Raw genomic sequence first — 20,644 nt, forward strand, 5'->3', positions numbered from 1 at the left:
GAGCTGACATTTGAGAACAAAGCAGAAAATCTGTAATAACAATCCTTCTCGGGGACTAGAAATTACTGGGAGATGATTCTCCATGGCCATCTCATGCTTCTGCCAATCATCTGAGCAAGGGAACTGGAAACTTTGTTCTCTTCAAGGAGGTTATAAGAAACCATGCTGTTGCTGACTTCATTAGGGCATTTTGCATGGTCACGTGTGTACATGTATACGCATGTCTGCATGTGTATAGATACATGTGTGTGTGAGGATGTGTGAACATATGTGTGTATCTGTGCAGAGACTTGACATTTGTCCTGGATCATGTTCCCCTTTATTCACTGTGGCAGGATCTCTTGGGTGGTTATTATACAAACTTTGTGTCTCTGAACAAAAGTCCAGTGACAAGGTCTTCAGGACACTGTCCTATTTTTCTGTAAATGTCAGGGACCTTCCAGAGGCTTTATTGAGCATAATTTTTTCTAGTCCTCTAGCCTCTTAGTTTCTGAGTCTCTCATCAGGTTCAGTCCTAGAAACACTTGGTCACTTAATTTCTTGAATGTTCATCATCACAGGAGCCTCCGGAAAGGTTATCAGTTGTGTATTAAGACCATGTTGAAGAGTGACCCTAACTAGTCTTAACAAATAAAATCCTGGTGTCAGATATTAGGGTGAAAGATGAAAGATCAGAGGAGCAATAACTTCTTACCTCTATGAATCCTGTGACTGAATGGGTGGCAAGATCCTGTCTCTGCCCTCCTTATATTCCTGTCTCCAAATCCCTAGTGCTGGTATTAAAGGTGTGTGCCACCACTGCCTGGCCTCTATGGTTAACTAGTGGCTAGCTCCACACTCTGATCTGCAGGCAAACTTTATTTGTCAGAACACAAACAAAGTATCATACAACACTATGCAGCCATAGGCCAGGCACTTGCCATCAAGTTCGACAATATGAGTTTAGCCCCTGGAACTTACATGATGAGATGAAAGAATTGACTCATTTAAGTTATACTCTGGCTGTCACATCTACACAATAAATAAATAAATGAAAAAAAATCTTTTAAAAAGACCATGTGGTCCTGAGCATATAAAATACAGTAAGATTAATCTGATTCACAATAAATATTGAGATATTTGTTTTAAACATTTCATCAAACAACTTGGTTATTGTTTGAGCAGATTAAAGCAAACACTCATTCACAACCTTGTTCTTGTTCCCTTGGCAAACAAAAATAGCTTTTGCTCATTTCTTTGCACCTCATCTTCTCAAGCTAGCCCAACTCACTTCCCACCTTCCTCTTCCTATACCCTGGAGTACATGAACCTTTTAAGAGGGCTAGCTGACTTGGAAGAAATCAGACACAGCTCACAGAAGTGGGAGACAGGACATGATTTCGCAAGAACATGGCTTCTATTACCAATTGTTCTCTTTCTTTCTGAGCTATCATCTAAGGAAGAAACAATCTTGTATCAGGCTCCCTGGGAATTCCTGTGCGCAGCTTTTGATGTGCTGCGGTCTGGCCACATTCTGCTAATGATGCTTAGGCTGAGCAAACAGATAACAGATGAATAGACAAGTGGATAAAATGTAAAAATTGACAGGGGGGGGGGGGGGGGGGGGGGGGGGGGGGGGGGGGGGACGTTAACAGCATTGGACAGAACAGATCTGTGAAGACCTACAAGTGAGCTAAAAAAAAAAAAAAACAAAAAAACAAAAAAACAAACAAAAAAATGTAAAAATTGGAAAACTTCACATGCCTAAGAAATAAATCATGTTAGTAGCAGAGGAAAACTACTGATCTGAAAGAAATGGGCTAAAATTATTTGTCCATATCATTGATATTTACCAAGAAAAAAGCAATTACATATGTTATTATTAATTCATACAATCACCAACTCAAATTTCTAAAAGTCAACAGGCTGTTAGTGCCACAGTGAGCCCAACACTAACTCATTCAGTAGATCAAGAGAAAATCCTCCAGGAAAGTAAGTGATGGCCTTCCTGCCTATCAACTCTACCCTTTCTCTGTAAAACATCTTGGTACCTGCAGGGCTCAGTCCTGGTTCTCATAGCAACCTGGGGTCCACTTAACTTCATTCAACTTACATTCCATCTTTGTCATTGTTCTGTGCCCCCTACCCTGACACCTCTCTCCTTTCCAGGGCTGGAAATGGAACCCATACCCTTGTGCACAGTAGGTTAAGATCTCTACCACCGAGTCACTGATATTATAATCATAATCTCCTCCACTTGGCCTTTTGTCTTCTTTCAAGAACTTTAAAGTGTTTATAAAATATGAATAATAATAAAATATTTATGGGTTGTTGTGGGAACTAAATGATACCCTTACATACTAATGCAAGTCTTGTACACTCGTGGGAGAATTTTGCATTAATCGAACACATAAAATTACAACTGTGGTACTTTCTGCAAAGGAAAAATGAAGTGTTGTGAGTGATTAATGGAATGATTTCTCAATGGATTGATACCTGTACTAAAGTCATCTGAGCTGAGATAACAGAATTGAAAGGAATCCAATTGGTTCTAAGCGGGCATAAAGTACGTACCTAGAATCATAAACTCAGGAAACAGATAGACAGCTTACTAAAGTGGTGAAGATGGTGACAGGCAAGTAAAAAAAAAAAAAAAAAAAAAGCATCACCTGACTGGCTACAGGAGAGAGAGAAGTATGTGCCATGGTGGTTTCTGCATCTCTAACTTCTTTACCTGGGAGGATCATGATGTCATACACAGAGGTAGACAGCAATAGAATAAGCCCATGAGAGTGGAAGTGGGCAGGTTTTCTTTTTTTTAATTAATTGATTTGTTGATTGATTGTGCATCATATATGTTTGTGCATGTGTATGTACATGTGTGTTCATATGTGCCTATATGGTTGTAGAGGCTAGGGATCTCCTATGGGCATATTTTCATTTGTTAGCAGCCTTCTTGCCTTCAGTATAATGGTTTGTTTTCCATTATAGTAAGGTGCTTGATCTTCTCAATGTCTTTGTCCAGCATCAATGATGTGCTAATTGCTCTCATATGTACAGTAAGAGGTTAAACACTAAAGAAAGTACTTGCATGGGCCCTTTCATTTGGAATAGCTTTCCTGAATGGCTAATTCCTTTGTTCCCTCTAATACCAATATAGACACCCAAATGTCCTTCCACATCACTGATACATATTTAACCTTATGTTCACTTCCATTTAAAATTTTTATTTTTGTACTTTTGACAGGAGATCCCAAATTACTCAGAGTCAGGAAATAGGATTTATATTCATATTTATCTCCTCAGTGAGAAGCATAGTATGTGTCATCTGGCTGATGGGACATGGAAAAAGATGTGACTTTCTGAGGACTGTGCACTGAAGGATAGCATAGCCCCATCACTCACTCTGTACTTTCTCCCATTGTCTGCCTGACACCCTGATTTTAGGTAAGTAATGAAATCCATGATTGTTAATTCTGTTTAGGTTGCTTACTAGTCAAAAATATAAGGAATCGTTTGAACTATTTCCTGCAAATCAGGAAAAATAAGTATGGTGAATTGAAATTTGTTGTCAACTTTTGAACTTTGAGACACTTAGAGATTTTATAAAACCCTTGCAAGGGCATCATGCAACCCTCACCAGAGAAGCTTCTTGCAATGGACAGTAAGTAAAAGACCCATAATTTGACAATGTGCAGAGAGTAAGAGACATTGGAGCACTCGGTTCTAGATGGGATGTCTGCATCAACCTCCCCTCTCAAGGGTAACACATCTATGTGGAAGAGGAGGCAGATGCAAGAAAAATTACCACAGCCCAAGCCAGTGGGAAACATACTAGAGTGAGATTGTTAAATTAGGTACAAGGTCAGTTAATGTTGCACAGGCCAATAAAAGCTTAATATGCTTAGGATTATCTTTGTTAGATACATATCTACTTTATCTTTTCTGGACAGAAACCATTTGTGCACCCCATCAGTTTTCTACAAACCAGTATCTAGCTTCACCACATTTGAATCCTCATCAAGAGCGCATAACAGCCAAAGTTCCATTCACAGAGGGTCAGATAGGCACTAGCAGACATTTTTTTTGCCTGCTTTCCAAGTTTTGAATAAATTTTATGAACAAAAGGATGACAGAAAAAGAAATCCTATAACAACTGGAATTCCATGATGCCCCAAACATGCCCCAAGTAACGAAGTGAAGTGGGGCCAGTAGGGAAGAAAGGGGAAAGGAATCTAGGCTTCAGAGATCATTTTTAAAATATCCTTTTAACCGAGGGTGGAGACTTGTGCTGTTAAGAAACTATAGCCTTGTTTGACATTTGGTGCCACATTTCTTGCTGGAGAAGATGTGAATAGGGTCCTCCCTATGTGTGTCAGCTGCTGTATAGTTTTGAGTAGGTTGGACATTGAGAATTCTCTTAAGAGTCAGTACTTAAGCAAAGGCTTATGTGATGAGAAGGTACCAGCCATGTGCAGAACCAAGGGAGGGATGTTTGAGATACTGGGATCCATAAGTACGAAGATTATGATGCTGAAAAACGCCCTGCATATTCTAGAACTCATTCAAACTCCAGAGTGCAAGGGCTGGAGACAAGGGAGTGAATAGCATAAGGAAAACTGGAAAAACTAAAAAGATGGATGGATCAAGACCATGAAGACCAAAGTAATCTGAACTGATTTTTTTAAAATGGAGTCTTTGTGGGGGAGGTTGAAGTTACTATTTGAACTTGTATTTAAAGTCATCCATTACAGCTATACATGAAATGATCTTCCCAGAGAATATATTATGGGCAAGGTTGGAAACAGGGAAATCATTTGAGAATTCCCTGTACCAGTTCAGGCAAGATGTAAGAATTGAATCAACATAATGATTGCAGAAATGCTGAATACTGGGTTTATTTGAACTGTGCTTTGGAGGTGGGACCACTATGGGCTTTGTTGTTGGATTTCAACAATAATAAATAAATAAATAAATAAATAAATAAATAAATAAATAAAAAGATGGGGTTGGACATGATGTCATACACACTTGAGAGGCAGATACACAGGTTTCTGTACATTTGAGGCTGGCCTGTCTACATTTGAATAACAGGCCAAAGATGCATAGTAAGATCTTGTCTCAAAAATAAACACAAACCAAACAACAACAAAAGAATGACTCTCAGGTGTATGCCACTGGTGAACACTGGAGCAGTTTTGACTGAGACAGGAAAGATAATGGTATCAGGAATGAAGGGAGCAAAATGAGATACTTTGGCAGGAATCCCATTTCAGACTTATCCACATTCCCAAGACTAAATGAAGTAGGACCTAGGCATATCATCCCAGCATGTGTAGGATATATAAGTATGAGACTACATGAAATATCCAAGGACAAATGTGTAAACTAGAGTCTTTGAATCTAAGAGATATATGTTATATGCCATAGAGAAATTAATGGCATGAGAGACATGCATCATAGCATATCTCTCCTAACATCCATTGAAACTATCTAGCTTGGTTATGAGTTACACTACTTCCATTGCAAAACACTCTTAGCGACAGCTGTATGTCTATGTTGTGTCTTGTTAGATGCAATTGTAATCAGGTAATTATGTGTGTGTGTGTGTACAATTTTTTGAAAATGTTCCCCATTTCCCACTCAATGTTGCTGAAGTCCCAAGAAAAATAACACAAAATAATATTTTTCTCCCCTTTTGATTGTAAAAAGACTGTGTAGAGACCTCTTTCTTGCTTATCAAGAACTTTCCTAAAAGAGAGAGAAAGAGAGAGGGTGGAAATGGCACAGCAGAGGCAAGAAGAGTGGAGGGAAACCATTCCTTACCTCCTCCTCTTCAAGGAGAATGAGTCGAACCACGACAATGTGGACTGCATTGCCAATGCTTGGGTTATGGAACAACCCGGTGACCTGGAGTCAGAAACAGAAAACATTAGCTCCACATGCACAGTGTGTACCTGTCAGAGGTGTGGATAACTCCAGAACACAAGGAAATGAATACCATGTCATAGAGTGAATTCTAGGCGCAAGTTCTGAGGAGACTAAATCTCAGTTCACATTATAATATTTAAAGATGCCCTTTCAGGGTGATGGATTGGATGTGTGTTTGAGAAATTATGTCTTTCATTCTTGGTTACAGTGATATAATTACTATCAAAGACAGAAGGAAAAGAGGGAATTGGTTAAAAGAACATATTTTTTTCAACTAATAAAATAAGAGAACTTCTGCAATCAAAGTAGGGATAGTATTAACATAAACATAAAATCTAATTTTAACTTATAGGACATTGCAGAAAATTAAAAAATTATAAACAGTGGAGAATAGTATATATGTATCTATATATTTTTATTTTATTACATATATGTATATATATATATATAGTTGATTATATATACATATATGTAATCAAATTAAATAAAATTCATCTATAATTCCTCCACCCAAGATAACCTATTTTAAGTTCTGTTTATAGATCCTTTTGGTTACAAACACACACAGAGCAGATAGTGAGACAATGTGTATAGATACACACATCACATAAATAGAAATATACCAGATACTTTTTAACTTAACTTTACTGTGCTCATTTTCATCACAGATTTTTTAATTCTCCTCACCTGTGGTGCTAGTTATCATTACAACTCATGGTTTTTTCCCCTTGCTTTATTTTTTCTTTTCTGTTTTATAATTTAAGATGTAATCACATAGTCTCTCCCTTCCTCCTCTCTCTTCCCTTCCGTGCCTTCCATGTCTGACCTCCTATTCCCAAATCCATAATCTCCCCTTCTTTAACCATTGTTGTTATATGTACATATAAACAAGTCAGCATACAAACACTACCTGATGAGTCCATTTAGTGTTGCCTGCGTGTATACATTTCTAGGGCTAATCCCTTAGTATTGGATAGCCAGGGTGGGGGTCTCCTCCCTGGGGAAGATTAGTTTCCCCTCTTTCAGCAACTGTTATTTGTCTGTATCTCTTCATGGCTGGTACTTTAGACCTCCCCAACCACAGGTGCCTGTGAGGCCATGGATCCTAGATGTGATCCTATTATTGCCACTCTTCTAAACCAGAATAATCTCTAAGTGCATTCTTTTTACAGACTGCTTGTCTTGATACAACGTACATACCGAGAAGTGCAGCTCTCAACCCTTATCAAAGAAGCTTATTTTTTTGCAGCGGAGACTATTACAGAAAGCCACTAGACAAAATGCAGAGAACAACTGGCCCTGGGATTGCAGCGTAAACTAATTCTGGTGATAGCTCTTTCTGCCTTGAGGAAATCATGTTCAGTTCCTTTGTCCGAGTTTTCTCGTTGACGAAGACTAGCAGAAATTGATGATGGAAAGCCATCCTAGAAAAATCAAGTCACTTGGCGAATAATAGCTATTATATATATATGCAAATGATGAATTCCAAATTTTCCCAGGGAAATTTTCCCATGCACATTTTTAAGCAACAGACCAATTGTCCTGAATTTCCATTATTACACATTGGTTCAAGTAACAGACTTGTACAAGTGCATGCATGCCCACGTGGTGTGTGTGTGTGTGTGTGTGTGTGTGTGTGTGTGTGTGTGTATGTTATAAAGGACAACAACAAAAATCTCTTTTTAATTTTTTTTTGTTGTTTTTAGCCTTTTGGGACAGTATATCACTACCTAGACTAAGCTACCCTCAGACTTGCAATCCCCCAGCCTTGGTTTGCCAGATTTGGGAACTGCAAGTAAGTACCACCACCATGATGCCTGACAAACATATTCCTTGATGAGGGGAAGAGCATTTCTAAGGCCATCTCTTCTGTCGGGTCCCGCCCCTCGTGCAGTCTGTCATACCATATTCATGATGGTGAGGATGTAGGACTCCACGTTCTCACTTCCATGGTAGTCCACCATTTTGGTGTCAGCCACCACAAGTGTCTCCACCCATCTCTCCTTGCTTATGGAGCGCCGGGAGAGGCTTCTGCTTGGCAAGTTTTTCCTCTCCCACTTCTCTCTCTGCAGCTCTTGCTTCTCAGAGTTACCTAGACTGTCTGGACATTAAACAGAAGACACAATAACCAAGTTATGTAACTCTAACATACATTGTGTATAAAAACATTATTCACCTGTATTTGTAAAAACACAAGGCTGTGTGTTTAATTTATGATTAGTAACACATGAGTGCAAAGTTCTTGTGTATGTATGTGAAACAGAAGATAAGATCAATTTAAATGAACTTGAACAAGACTACTCAAATTGGAATCTTATAAGGCAATTCCAGAAGTATTTCTTCTAAAACGTTGTGGTTCATTTCAGTAAGTCTTTCACTATAAACACATGTTACAGTTGGTTGTGGGGGTACATCTGTGACTCCAGTTACTCCAGAAGCTAAAGTAGATGAAGAGCAAATTAAGGATGTCTCAGGCTATCAAAGAGAGCACATGTTTCAACATAAAGTGTTGAAAGGCCAGGAGTATAGCTCAGTGGTCAAACACTTTCTTAGCATGTGTGCTGCTCTGAGTTGTGTGTGTGTGAATATTCTCTCTCTCTCTCTCTCTCTCTCTCTCTCTCTATATATATATATATATATATATATATATATATATATATATAATGGGAGTTTTCTCTTTCTTGTTTTTTTTTTTTCTCTAAATTATTCATTGTCTACCACAGGCAAGGCAATAAGTATGCTAGGACTTAAATGTTGAGTTTTAGCTTTTCATAAATATTTGATATTCATATCCCTCTTTCCATTTTACAAGTGAGAAAGAGGATGCACAGAATAGCTGGTTAATATATTCCTCAATTACTAAGCTCATTCAGTCATTAGACGGCCAGGATGTTCTGTTTCACATTAACACACTTCCACATTTACTACAATATTCCTGTAAACATGAAAAACACTCAAGACTGGAGAAGATGTAACAGAGAAAAGCAGAAGGCTCAAAAGCATCCTGACTCAAGAAACTGAAAAAGACCCAAAGGATGACTGTAAAGTCACCAAGGTCACTAACAGGCCTTGAAAAACATTTGGTCTGTGAGGGTCATGGTTTGGAAAGCTTAATCTAAATAAAGCCGTAGAGTGATAAGGGAAATTGGAAAGAAGTATTATGGAATCATCCCTGAATGCCAGGATGTTGTTACCTAACCAAGGTCTACAGAAAATCAGAGTGCAATAAAATGAGTGCTTCATCCACAGAGACATGAATGCTCAGCCCAAGTGAGGGTCAAATCTAAAACGCTAGGGTGGACTCAGACTTGCTTAGGCAATTGAGGAAAAATGACTTGATAGAGGAAGTGAGCAAAAAGGACTAGGCCGAGGGAGAGATGACAGCTCAGTTGTCTTAGGGCTTCTATTGCCGTGGTGAAACATCATGACCAAAGCAACTTAAGAAGGAAAGGCTTTATTTGGCTTAAACTCCCACATTGTAGTCCATCATTGAGGAAGCCAAGACAGGAACCCAAACTGGACAGGAACCTGGAGGCAGGAGCTGATGCTGAGGCCATGGAGGGGTTCTGTTTACTGGACTGATCAACATGACTTGGCCAGCCTGCTTTCTTATAGAATCCGGGACCACCAGCCCAGGCACAGCACCGCCCACAATGGTCTGGGCCCTTTCCCATCAACTGCTAATTAAGAAAATGCCCTACAGGTTTGCATACAGCCTAATCTTATGGAGGCATATTCTTAATTGAGGTTCCCTCCTCTCAGATGACTTTAGCTTGTGTCAAGTTGACATAAAGCTATCTATCACACCAGTCTTGGATGATTCATCTCAGGAATACAGTTTTACCCATCTCTTGTCTGTCCCTATGGATACCCTGTATCCCTGGGAGGAGCTGAGCACAAGAGTTAAGAGGCAAACTTCATATTCCCATCCTAATCTCTGTTGATTCATGCAGCCTTGATCAGAGCACTCCCAGTGTATGAGGGTGCTCACAGACTCAGGGTATCTTTTCCTTCTGGAAGATTATCTTGTGTCCTGAGCTAAGAGTTGCTTCTCTGGGATTTCCACTCTTGAGTGCTTAGAAGCATCTAGATTAAGCTGCCCCTTGAGGCTCTGCCTCAGACCTTTAATGGAGACAGCTAAAACTGTGCTCCTCTGCCTTCTTGCCAATGCCCATTATGCTGGAGTAAATTCCTTGGTTTCACTGTCTGTATGAAGGTGGCATGTGTTAAACAATATTGATGAAAAAAAATGAAGTACCACTCAGGTCTGGGTCAGCTCAAATTCTTTATTGGGTTTTGCTTAAAAATATTGAAGTTGTGCTCTTGGAAAAACAATCCAGGGTTATGTAAACATTGAGGGAAGTCCTGTGGGGTTTTAGCAAACAGGGAGATGGTTAAATTCTCATCTGTGGTTGAATAATTTTCTATTTTCTCCCTCCAATTTCTTTGCATGGTGAAGTATGAATTCCCAAAGATAATCAGTGATTCCTCATCTTTCATACCCATCCTTACCCCCCTGCCAGCTGCTTACCCCTTCTCATGGGAATGTTTCAGACTGCTGTTTTCAAATCGGTGTAAGCCAGGCAGTCAGCCACAGGAGCTCCAAGTTTTTGGAAGAGGCTTTAGCAGGGTTGGTTAAGTAAGGGACTCCTACCCACATGGATTAGATGTAGTCTCTTTCTTCTGATTCTTCCCATCCTGAAACAGCACTTCTCAAAACTGCAAGAAGGCACAATACTTTCCACTGAGCTCAAGTATTGGGGTGACTGACATATTTTGCTAGTATTTTTATTAGAATTAATTAATTATACATGATAGTGAGTTTAATTAGGAACTTTTAATGCATGTATATAATTATTTTGATCTCATTTACCCTCTAAGTTTCTTGTTCCCCTCACTCCTGCTGATCCACTTCTGCTTCCTAATCAGTCCCTCACCTTCTTTTTTTGCTTTTCTTTTCTTATTTTTTCTTTATCAGCACCTCCTTCACTATTCTCATCCTTCCAGGGGATAAGGATGGACACATGGTCCTCTGGGGGCCATGGCACCCCAAACTCTGGAAGCCCATTCCTGCTTCTTCCACTCCCTTAGTGGTCTACTTAATAACAATGTTTTGGTCCTAGTGGGAACCTCAACAAGGAGGAGAGAAAACCCCAAGAAGAAAGCATGAGCTCCTTGGAGAAACAGGTAATAGACGACTCCTTCCAGTCCATAAGTAAGGCATCATCTCCATTTCCATATAACTTACTCATAGAGAGCAGGCATGTAACCCGAAGAGACATCGGCAGTAATTTAATAACTCCCCTTCTTGGTCTGTTATGTCTGGAAAACTGCATTTCCCCCAATGAAGTGCCGTGCAGCACAACATTGATTGCACCAAAAGCAAAACAAGTCTCAGTGTCAAGAGAACAGTGTACTCAGTTCCCAACGTGGTTGTCTTTCATACTGACAACTCCATGTTTCACATGAAGGGTAACTGTGCAGAATTAAGCTCTTTGGGGGGAACACTTTCAGCAGTAGAAACTCACTGGCGAGGACTACGTGACCATAGGAAGCTTCTCATGTTGTTCTGGGTGAGGTGTGAAAGTCACTGAGCTAAAGGCAGACTGTCAACAGTGTTATGTCAATGTTTAAGCATGTGGGATTCATTACCCGCTCGGTTGACTATTTAGCCTTTTGTCTTTCTTCTGCCCCCAGCTGCCTCCTCCACATCTGCTCTCCATTGTGAGAAATGCGTCAGCACATTTTCTATAAGAGGGTACGAAAGGGGAAAACACACGTGGGGCTAGATATCAGTTGAATTGCTTTTCATGACCAGAGTTGGCAATGAATGAGATGGGCAATTTATAAAGAATACTGTCTCCCATTGTTCTCTATTCTCATTGCATTCTGACTATTGACTATCTGCAGGGATCTTAAAATGTCTCTTTGATTTGCGTTCTATTTAAAGATGGTGTTTATGAAGTTTTACAATATCCATCATTTCCTTCTTCCTCTGTGGTGTATTCTCAGGGAAGTAAGGACAGTGTCGAAACCTCTGGGCTCTGGGGGGCTGTATTTTATTTTATCTTTCTGGTGCTTTTACGTTATGTCCCCACCTGAGACTGGGGCGAAGGGGGGTATTTGTTTAGGACATCTACTAACTGCCAATGTTTTGACTTATGCTGCCTCACTTGTTTGTCTTCAGACAGTTGTATTCACTTCAAAGATGACCAGTTCAGAGGGACAGATAGCAAATTATCTAAGGCTGCAAATATTATTTGAGCCACAGCGAGTGAGGCAAAGTTTCTCTGGAATAAAAATGAGCATCCTAGCTGAGGCACCTGGAAGTATGCCCAAAGCCAGCTTGAAGAGATCAATAACCCCGACTGCATAGTGGATGTACACACTAGCACCACTAGAACTAAGCTGTGTAAGACCATAGTCTACTTCCTGCCAAGAAGATGGTTTGCAAGCAAGTGCTACAGCATAATGCTGACAACTGTATGTGGGAAAAAAAAACACATGTTTGCTCAACTCAGAGAACACTAGAGCTGGTAGCAGCCTCACAGACGGTGTCATGTGATGGTTTAACACTATGCTCCTCTGTGGAGTCTCCCTGGATGCTGTCCACCATGATGGCAACATTTTATTTGTGCTGGAATGTGATTTTATTTGCATGTTAATAAATACAGTTACCTGGGGGTCAGAGCTAGTAGCAAGCCATAGCAGAAGTCTGGCAGTGGTAGCACACGCCCTTAATCCTGATCTCATGACAGGCAGATCTCTGTGTGTTCAAGGACACCACCAGCATGGAGACACATGCCTTTAATCTCAATACTAGCCATAGAGACCTAGAGGTCTGTATAGTACAGGCAGTGACGAGGCAGTCATGTGGTTGGGTTTACAACCAATGAGAAGGCAGAACAGAAAGACAATAAAAATACACAGGAAGTAGATAGATCTCTTTCTCAGGGGAAGGACGGCAGTGGCGGCGAAGGGTAAAAAAGTGGTTTTAAGTCTCAGCTCTTAACTCCTGCTCTGACCTCTTAGGCTTTTAACTCTGCATTTGGCTCTGTGGTGTGGTTTTTTTTTTTGGTTTTTTTTTTTTTTTTTTTTGGTTTTTCGAGACAGGGTTTCTCTGTGTAGCTTTGCGCCTTCTCTGTGGTGTGTTTTTTTTTTTGTTGTTGTTGTTGTTTTGTTTTGTTTTTGTTTTTCGAGACAGGGTTTCTCTGTGTAGCTTTGCGCCTTTCCTGGATCTCACTCTGTAGACCAAGCTGGCCTCGAACTCACAGAGATCTGCCTGCCTCTGCCTCCCAAGTGCTGGGATTAAAGGCGTGCACCACCACCACCCAGCTGGCTCTGTGTTTCTTATTTAATAAGACTGTTACATCTACACACCATCTCATGATCATGGTAGCGTTGGATATCTTTTTAAGTATCCTTCCTTTTAAAGGGAGGGCTGAAATAAGCAAGCATTTAAAGGAGAAATTAAATGTCATGTCTTTATTACACAGAGAAAGCATCCAAGGTCAGGGGTCTTCTAGGAGTCAGATGGTCCAGGCTATGACTATAAGGATGAGAGTGATCAATAGTGGGTATGGAAATGTGTCACCCAGCTCCCACTAGCTCTAGATGCCCTTCTTTTATTATTTTACCCTGAGAATGTAGAGCTCTCTACTACCCAGAACTGGCTCCCAAACCTGGGATGGTCAGGGCACCTTCTCTGAGTAGTGCTTGTCTTGGCTCTACAAGAAGCCCAGGATGTTGTTCCCATGGATTTGCCATTAAAGGGGCATTTGTTACTTGTTGAGCTACTCCTGGGCAGATGGCCTTCAAGCACGTCTGGGATGGTGTGGATCAAGAGGGCTGAGACTCAGTTGCTTCCTTGCTCCTGCTCCTTCCTTGGGTAATTGTGAACCAATTATGTTAACTCTTCATATTGCAATCTGATGGCAGGTGATGCACCGTTAATCCACCCTCATCTCCAAGCCACCGACAGAATGGAACCTACCACCGATCGGCTAACGTGTTACTCTGTGGCTTATTTCCCACGTCGTGAGCACCACCTCCTACCCAGAAGCCCCAGAGGCCAGGTTGCCTTCAACTTCAAGTTAGAGCATTCCTTAGCTCTCCCTCTCCCTCTTTCTCTTCCCTCCCTCTTTCCCCCTTCCTCGTCACCTCATCACTACTACCCGTACATATTATAAGTGGTTTATTTTATTTTTTTACATTATTCACTTATGCATTTTTGCATATGTCTGTGTATGACATGACATTCATATGGAGGTCAGAGAACAAATGACAGGAGCTGGTTCTCTCCTTCCATGTGACTAGGGATCAAATGCAGGTTGATAGTCTTGTCAAAAAAGCACCTTTACCTGCTTAGCTACCTCCTCATACTCAAGCACTTCATTGGTTAAAAAATTCTTTACTCAGAATTTTTAGGTTTCCCATACTAGGGCAGTTGTTAGCTACTGCAAAATATCTAGTTGCTAATGCTTGGTGTCATCTTTCACCATGAATGAAATTCAGCTTCACTATATTTACAAAATTGTATCTTTACAAAACATTTTGTAACATCAGAAGTGATAGAGAGTGCAATATAATTTGTTGACATGCTTTCTAAGTACCCAGAGGTACTGGACACAGTATTCTTCAGCCCTCTGGCACAGACATGAGAAGGGAAGTCAGGGCAAAGCGAACATAGCAGATGTAAATTATAATACGTAGGGACTCTATGCTCTCAGCATTTATGGGTCATTTTTCTTTGAGGATATAAAAGCCTCCTTGCACCTCAGGAGAAAAGAAATTCTGCATTTTTGTTTCCATGTACTAAAGGTCAAAATGATGCTGTAACCAAATAATACATGGCTCTTTTTATGAACCAAAGGCAGGCTTTTATCTGCTACGAAATGTGGTAAATACAGTTGGCATTGCCACTGTTAATTTCTTTAGCTCAAAGCTCTGTGCTTCCCTTAATCTTCAGCTTAGACCAGCCTACTGGTTGAGGCTCAGCATCCTCCTGAGAGGAAAGACTTCTCACAAGGACTGGATCATGTCTCAGTGATTTGTGCAACTCAGGACTCAGCACCGAACCAGGAGTCTTTGGAGTGCCACAGCCCTCATTAATTTGTAAATATTGAGCCAGCTAAACAGCTGTCTTATGACAGTGACAACATTGGAGGTGACAGAACATTGGACCCAGCATAGTTCTGATGGCTGTTTTCAAAGAGACCCCACATCTCCCTCACAAAGGCCAGATCACCCTGGGGACCAAAGGCTGATAAGGTGCCATCTTTGTTGCATAGCAATTTCCACTGAGACAAAACATTCCATTTTGGAGGGAAGATGCTTAAGACTCAGGGTGTTCTAAAGGGAGGTGAAGCATTCCACCCTGCAGGAAGTAAGCAACACAAAAGCTTCAAGATGTTCCTAAAACTCACCAGATGAACTAGGTCTTTCTGTACCCAAGGTTATGTAAACAGTAAGGCCTGCAGGAAGATACTCCCAGACCATCTGAGCTGCCTGGATGGGGCTCAGAACAACCCTACTGCCTGAGAGAGATGGTCTCCAATGGATCTAGTGGCCTGAAAGTTGTGCAGTGACCTCCAGATTTCCAGCTTTCATGAGCTGCCATCCATGCTGGCCTTGGCTTTCAGGAATACAGCTGCCTTTGAATCAATTCTGGTCCTATAAGTAACCCCAATAACTCATTGGCTCACCAAGCAGGACCTTGATGGCATCTTTACTTTGTGCTGTTGTCTATTCCCTACTGGGGTGAACAAATGATTGTTCATGTCACCCCAGGAACAGTGTCACACAATACATGTCAGTACTGGACATGTCCCTAGGCCTCATTCTCCTTGTCTCTCCACCTCTGTCTGGGGAGGACTCTGCCAGAATGAGAGAGTGTGTCTCCGTGTCAATGAGCAGAAGAGAAGCAGTAATCTAGACAGTCCTCCATCAATGTTTTGTTACTGGAGAAAATCATCCAAAGAGAGAACTAGTCACACTATGTTGAGCAGAACAACCATCCACGACACCCCAAGCTAACAGTCAGGGGTCGGCTATGATGGAGGTCTGAATCTGACAAACACTGAGCTGACCCATCCTCAACTGTCCTAAAAGACCCTTCACTCATTCAGAAACATTTATGCAACATCCATGGTTGATGAGCTAAGTGTTTTCTTGGTGACTCCTCTGCTTCTCCTTCCTAAAACTAGGCTTTCCACAGCAATCTACTCCATCTGAGCCCCAGTTCTACAGGACGGTGCCAACAATGAACATCTCCACATGTCAAAGTCAGGCAAACTCTGTGTCCTAGAGCAAATGCTATTCCATAGAGACTCTCCTGGAGAAGGATACTTTTGGAAGTGGTTAGGTGAGCAAACTAGTATCAAAACTATATAAAGAATCTCTAAAAAATGAAGAACCAATCCAGTGGAAAATAATCAAAAGATATAAAGAGAACATATAACACATCAGAAAAGCATGTAAAAATATAATTTAAAATTGTTAGCTATCAGGAGTGTGTGTGTGTCTGTGTGTGTGTCTGTGTGAGTGTGTGATATGTGGGGGGCAATAAATACAAATAAACACAGGCTATCGACTTAAGAATGGGAAAAGAAACATGAAAGAGGTGGGAGAGAAGAAAGAGAGGGGGCAGGTGATGTAAATCTATTTCAACTAAAACATATCTAAGAAAGAAACACAAGATATTGCTGCGCATCTACCAGGAAGGCTAAAGACAAAGAGAAAAGATACAATATCAAGTGCTGTTGAGGATGTGGGAACTGGGGTCTCTCACCTACTTCGGGTACAAAATGGCAAGATTATTCTGGAAAACAGTTTGACAGCATCTTATAAAACTTCATATTCAGTTGCCACATGGTTCAGAGACTTGGGAGCATTTATTCCAGAGAAATGGAGATGTATGTTAACATAAAAGAATACAGTTGGTCACTATAGCAGCTCCAAGCATGGCCAACAAAACCCCACCCTGTGATGTGGTTTAAAATATTGTAATGCATGGAAGACTCAGCAACAGAAAGTGGAACTTCTCTCTAGGAAATCATTATTCATGAAACAAGCCAGTCCCTGAAGGTTATATGCTGTGTGTCTGTTTACACAATATTTTTCAATGGCAAACTGTTATACATTAAGATTAGTGGTTTCCGGAGGTTAGGACATGGAACTAGAGAGCCATGGTGAGGAGGTTGGTATGACTTTCAATAGGAGCCTTGTCCAGGTAGGGTTCAGTATGCAGACTGTTGTATTCATAAAGCTACACATTGGACAAAACTGCAGAGAACTAGTTATTCACACGTTCCTAGTGGATTCTGTCAGGGTCAGTGTCCTGACTGTGAGACTGTACTACTGCTTTGTAAGATGCTGCCACTGGGATAAACTGAGTGGAAGGTTCAGGAGATTCCTTATTGTGTTTACTACTGTTTATGAGCCTATAATTAGTTTAGTAAAATTTTCATTAAGCAGTGTCCAAGCTCATACATTAATAGCAAAAGCTATATCCAGCTGTCCCAGTACCTAACCTGGAGCCAATGACTAAGCACTACAGCTGAAATGGGGAGAGTCCTGACCTTGGGTCTGTATCTCTTACTTGAGGAGGCTGAGAACCAAGAACAGCAGCCTCAAGACTGACGATGTGGTGGAAGAAGCACCATCAGAGAATCACCATGCACAAGATAATCCCAGGCCTGACAAAACATTTATGTAATGCATTGATAATTTGAAACAAGATAAGTTTAATCAAACACTATTTGGTTACAACATGCCCTGGCTGGACTTTCATCTATGAGGCAATTTCTTTTTTCCAGGATCTATTTCCCAACATCTGGCTCTTAGAACCTATGTCCTCTTCTGGTTATTCCAGTGGGAAGAGGCTGAAACTCCTTTCCAAAATCTCTATCTTCCTTCCCTCCAATTTGGGCTGTGGCTGACTGCAATTTCTTTTAGTAAATGTGATCTTATGAGTCTCTCCACACCTCCACATCCAGAGTAGGTCCCACAGATCAGTAACCCCTTCTTCCTCTGGGCACTGACAACTGACCCCCACAGTCTAGCCTTAACAGTTCTGATAAGCCATTCAATTTTTAATATGTAGAGTTACTGGGAGGCTCTCCTCAGACCTTAAATGTTCAAAATATAGCTTAAAACCAGAGGGGGGAGGCTCAGCCACAGGAAAGGCACTTAAAGATTGCCATATACCATGGGAGCAAATACCATAGTTAGAGCTTTCATGTAATCACAGTCAGAGTTGGACCTACTCACCCAGGACCTTTGCAAACTAGAAATTAACTTGTGGGGCTTCATCTGGAAGACAATAAGCATGACACACGTGATTGACAGCATAGCCCCCCACAGTAGGCCCCCCACAGCCTAGCCTAAGCCATCTGAAATGAAGACGGAGAAATCTCCTCAGCCACAAATCCTAAAAAACCCTGTCAACTGGCCTTTTCCAGGTTTCCTGTAAATGTCAACTTAAAGAAAACCACTGACAGCCACCTTCAGGGACTCTTGTGCTTACACTGGCTCCAGGGGGTTTTCTGTGTACTCACAGGTGGCTGAAAACAACTGAAAATCTCCCCTCCATATTCCACAAAAGAACTGTTATTAATGTGCTGCTAAATGGCTCCGAGTAGAACCTTAAAAAGCATGATGTTTACGGTAGTGCAGAACCAGGAAGTCAACTGTCCCTTTACTCCTTAGGAGAAAAAGAAAACTGACCAAATGGTAAAGGTATTTATTTACATAAAACCATGTTGAGCTTCTGGTCTAGAATCAGCCCAGCTTCTTCCGTTTGCCATAGAATTTTCTGGTATTCATAGTGGTTATGAGGATATAAAGACTGATGAATATCTTCTCAACCACCAAAGACACATGTATATCTTTCCACATTTTCCATCATCTTCTGAAATTTTAAATGCTGAAGATATAGGATGGCATAGTCAAGAATGAGTGCGAATTAATCAGAATACTCAGAACTCTTCCTGGCTCCTCATTATTAGCCAGTCTTCTTGAATAAAGAAGAGACCACTGTGGAAGGCATTTTGAGTGAACTAGCTCTCTTGATACAAAAGCGGTATCATAGGGCACATGAGTGGCAAATGGTATTGTATCTATTTTTTTCAACCTCACACATTACAAACTCTACTAGGGCAGAAGAAAACCTGTTTTCTAACTGCATTTTCCCCCTGCTACAAATATAAACCCTTTCATTCAGAAAACATTTCTTTAAACAGCAGAACCAGAACAGCTCATAGAAAGTTATGAATTTCATGGCTTCCTTCAGAATCCCCCTTAATGCAGATGCAGGACTCTGATGCCTTGGAGTGGGCACATCCTCCAGAAGTCTTCACCAGCAGCTGTTTGCAGGGTGTGTTGCCCTCACTGAATTCCTACAGCCTATCCAGCATGGGTGGGAGCATCTTGAGATGCAGACTTCAGTACCTCTGGCAGTGTACCCAGAAGTCAGTTGCTAAATCACATTGTAATTCTACTTTTATATCTTTAAGAAACTACTATACGATTTCCACAGTGGCTGCCACCAATTTACATCCCCACCAACTACGTTAAAAACAAACAAACAAAAAAAAACCCTCCTTTCTCCATTTTCTCCCCAATCCATTCCAACACTTGGTAGCTGTTTCTGTTTTTATAAAAGCCATTCTTACATATGTGAGACGGTATTTTATTATGGCTTTGACTTGTATTTTTCTGATTATTGATGCTGTATATTCTTTTAATATATTTATTGGCCACTTGTATGTCTTTAGATAAATTTAGATAAATACCTATTAAAATGCTTTACCTGTTTTCTTAAATTGCACTATTTGGGGATTTTTCCCCCCGCTAGTTGTTTGTTAGATATAGTGGTCTGCAAAAGCATTTTCTTCTATTGCTTTGCTTGCTTTATTTTGCTGTTTCCTTTGCTTTCAGGTATTATATGAGGTGAAGTTCCAATACTGTGGGATATCTGTACACTGTAGAGATGTGTTGCTGTGATTGGTGTAATAAAAAGCTAAACAGTCAATAGCTAGGCAGGAGAGATGGGCATAACTTCTGGACAGAGAGAACACTGGGAAGAAGAAAGGCAGAGTTGTGAGCCAGAAGTGGAGGAAGCAAGATGCACAGGAGGAGAGATAACAGCCGCAAGGCACGTGGCAGGATGTAGGTTAATATAAATGGATTAATTTAAGGTATAAGAACTAGTTAGGAAACAGCCTAAGCCAAGGCCAAGCTTTCATAATTAATAATAAGTCTCTGTGTCATTATTTGTGGGCTGGCAGCTGACAAGAAACTATTACCACATATTTTTAACCATAGAGTTCATCAAGGACTATCTCATGAAACTCTACAGTTCATAATGCCATGACCTCAGTATCCATCTAGCACAAAGTGAGCTGGAATCAGCAGTTTCAGGTGATGTTAACTGTGACTTAAGTTTTCTATCTGTGAACTGAGGTTAGTAAGATATGTCTGAAATAGAATCCTGTATAGAATAAATACCAAGTAAATGCCAACCCTTCACTCCCCCAAAGCCCAACTCTCCTTTAAACTAACCCTGCCTTCTACTGACCCAACTTCCCAGCCCTGTCTCATCTCTCTCTTCCTCAGTCTCTTGTCTATTCATTTTTATTTCTTGACTACTTGTATATACTGTTAGTTCTCTGCATGAAATAGCCCATCCTTCCCATTCATTTTATTAATTTCCGGTCCTTATCACTTGGTTAAT

General features: G+C 40.7%; 1 protein-coding gene across 1 annotated transcript in view; it reads right to left on the reverse strand.

The window, feature by feature from the left end:
- The window catches only part of Adamts12 (ADAM metallopeptidase with thrombospondin type 1 motif 12), a 263,963-nt gene that overhangs the window by 119,211 nt on the left and 124,108 nt on the right, over positions 1-20,644 (reverse strand). Inside the window, 2 exon segments of the mRNA XM_028884425.2 lie at positions 5,806-5,889; positions 7,815-8,011. Of these exon segments, the coding sequence (XP_028740258.1) occupies positions 5,806-5,889; positions 7,815-8,011 (281 nt within the window).

Source organism: Peromyscus leucopus, chromosome 11 (genome assembly GCF_004664715.2).
Source record: "Peromyscus leucopus breed LL Stock chromosome 11, UCI_PerLeu_2.1, whole genome shotgun sequence".
Classification (NCBI taxonomy): Eukaryota; Metazoa; Chordata; class Mammalia; order Rodentia; family Cricetidae; genus Peromyscus; species Peromyscus leucopus.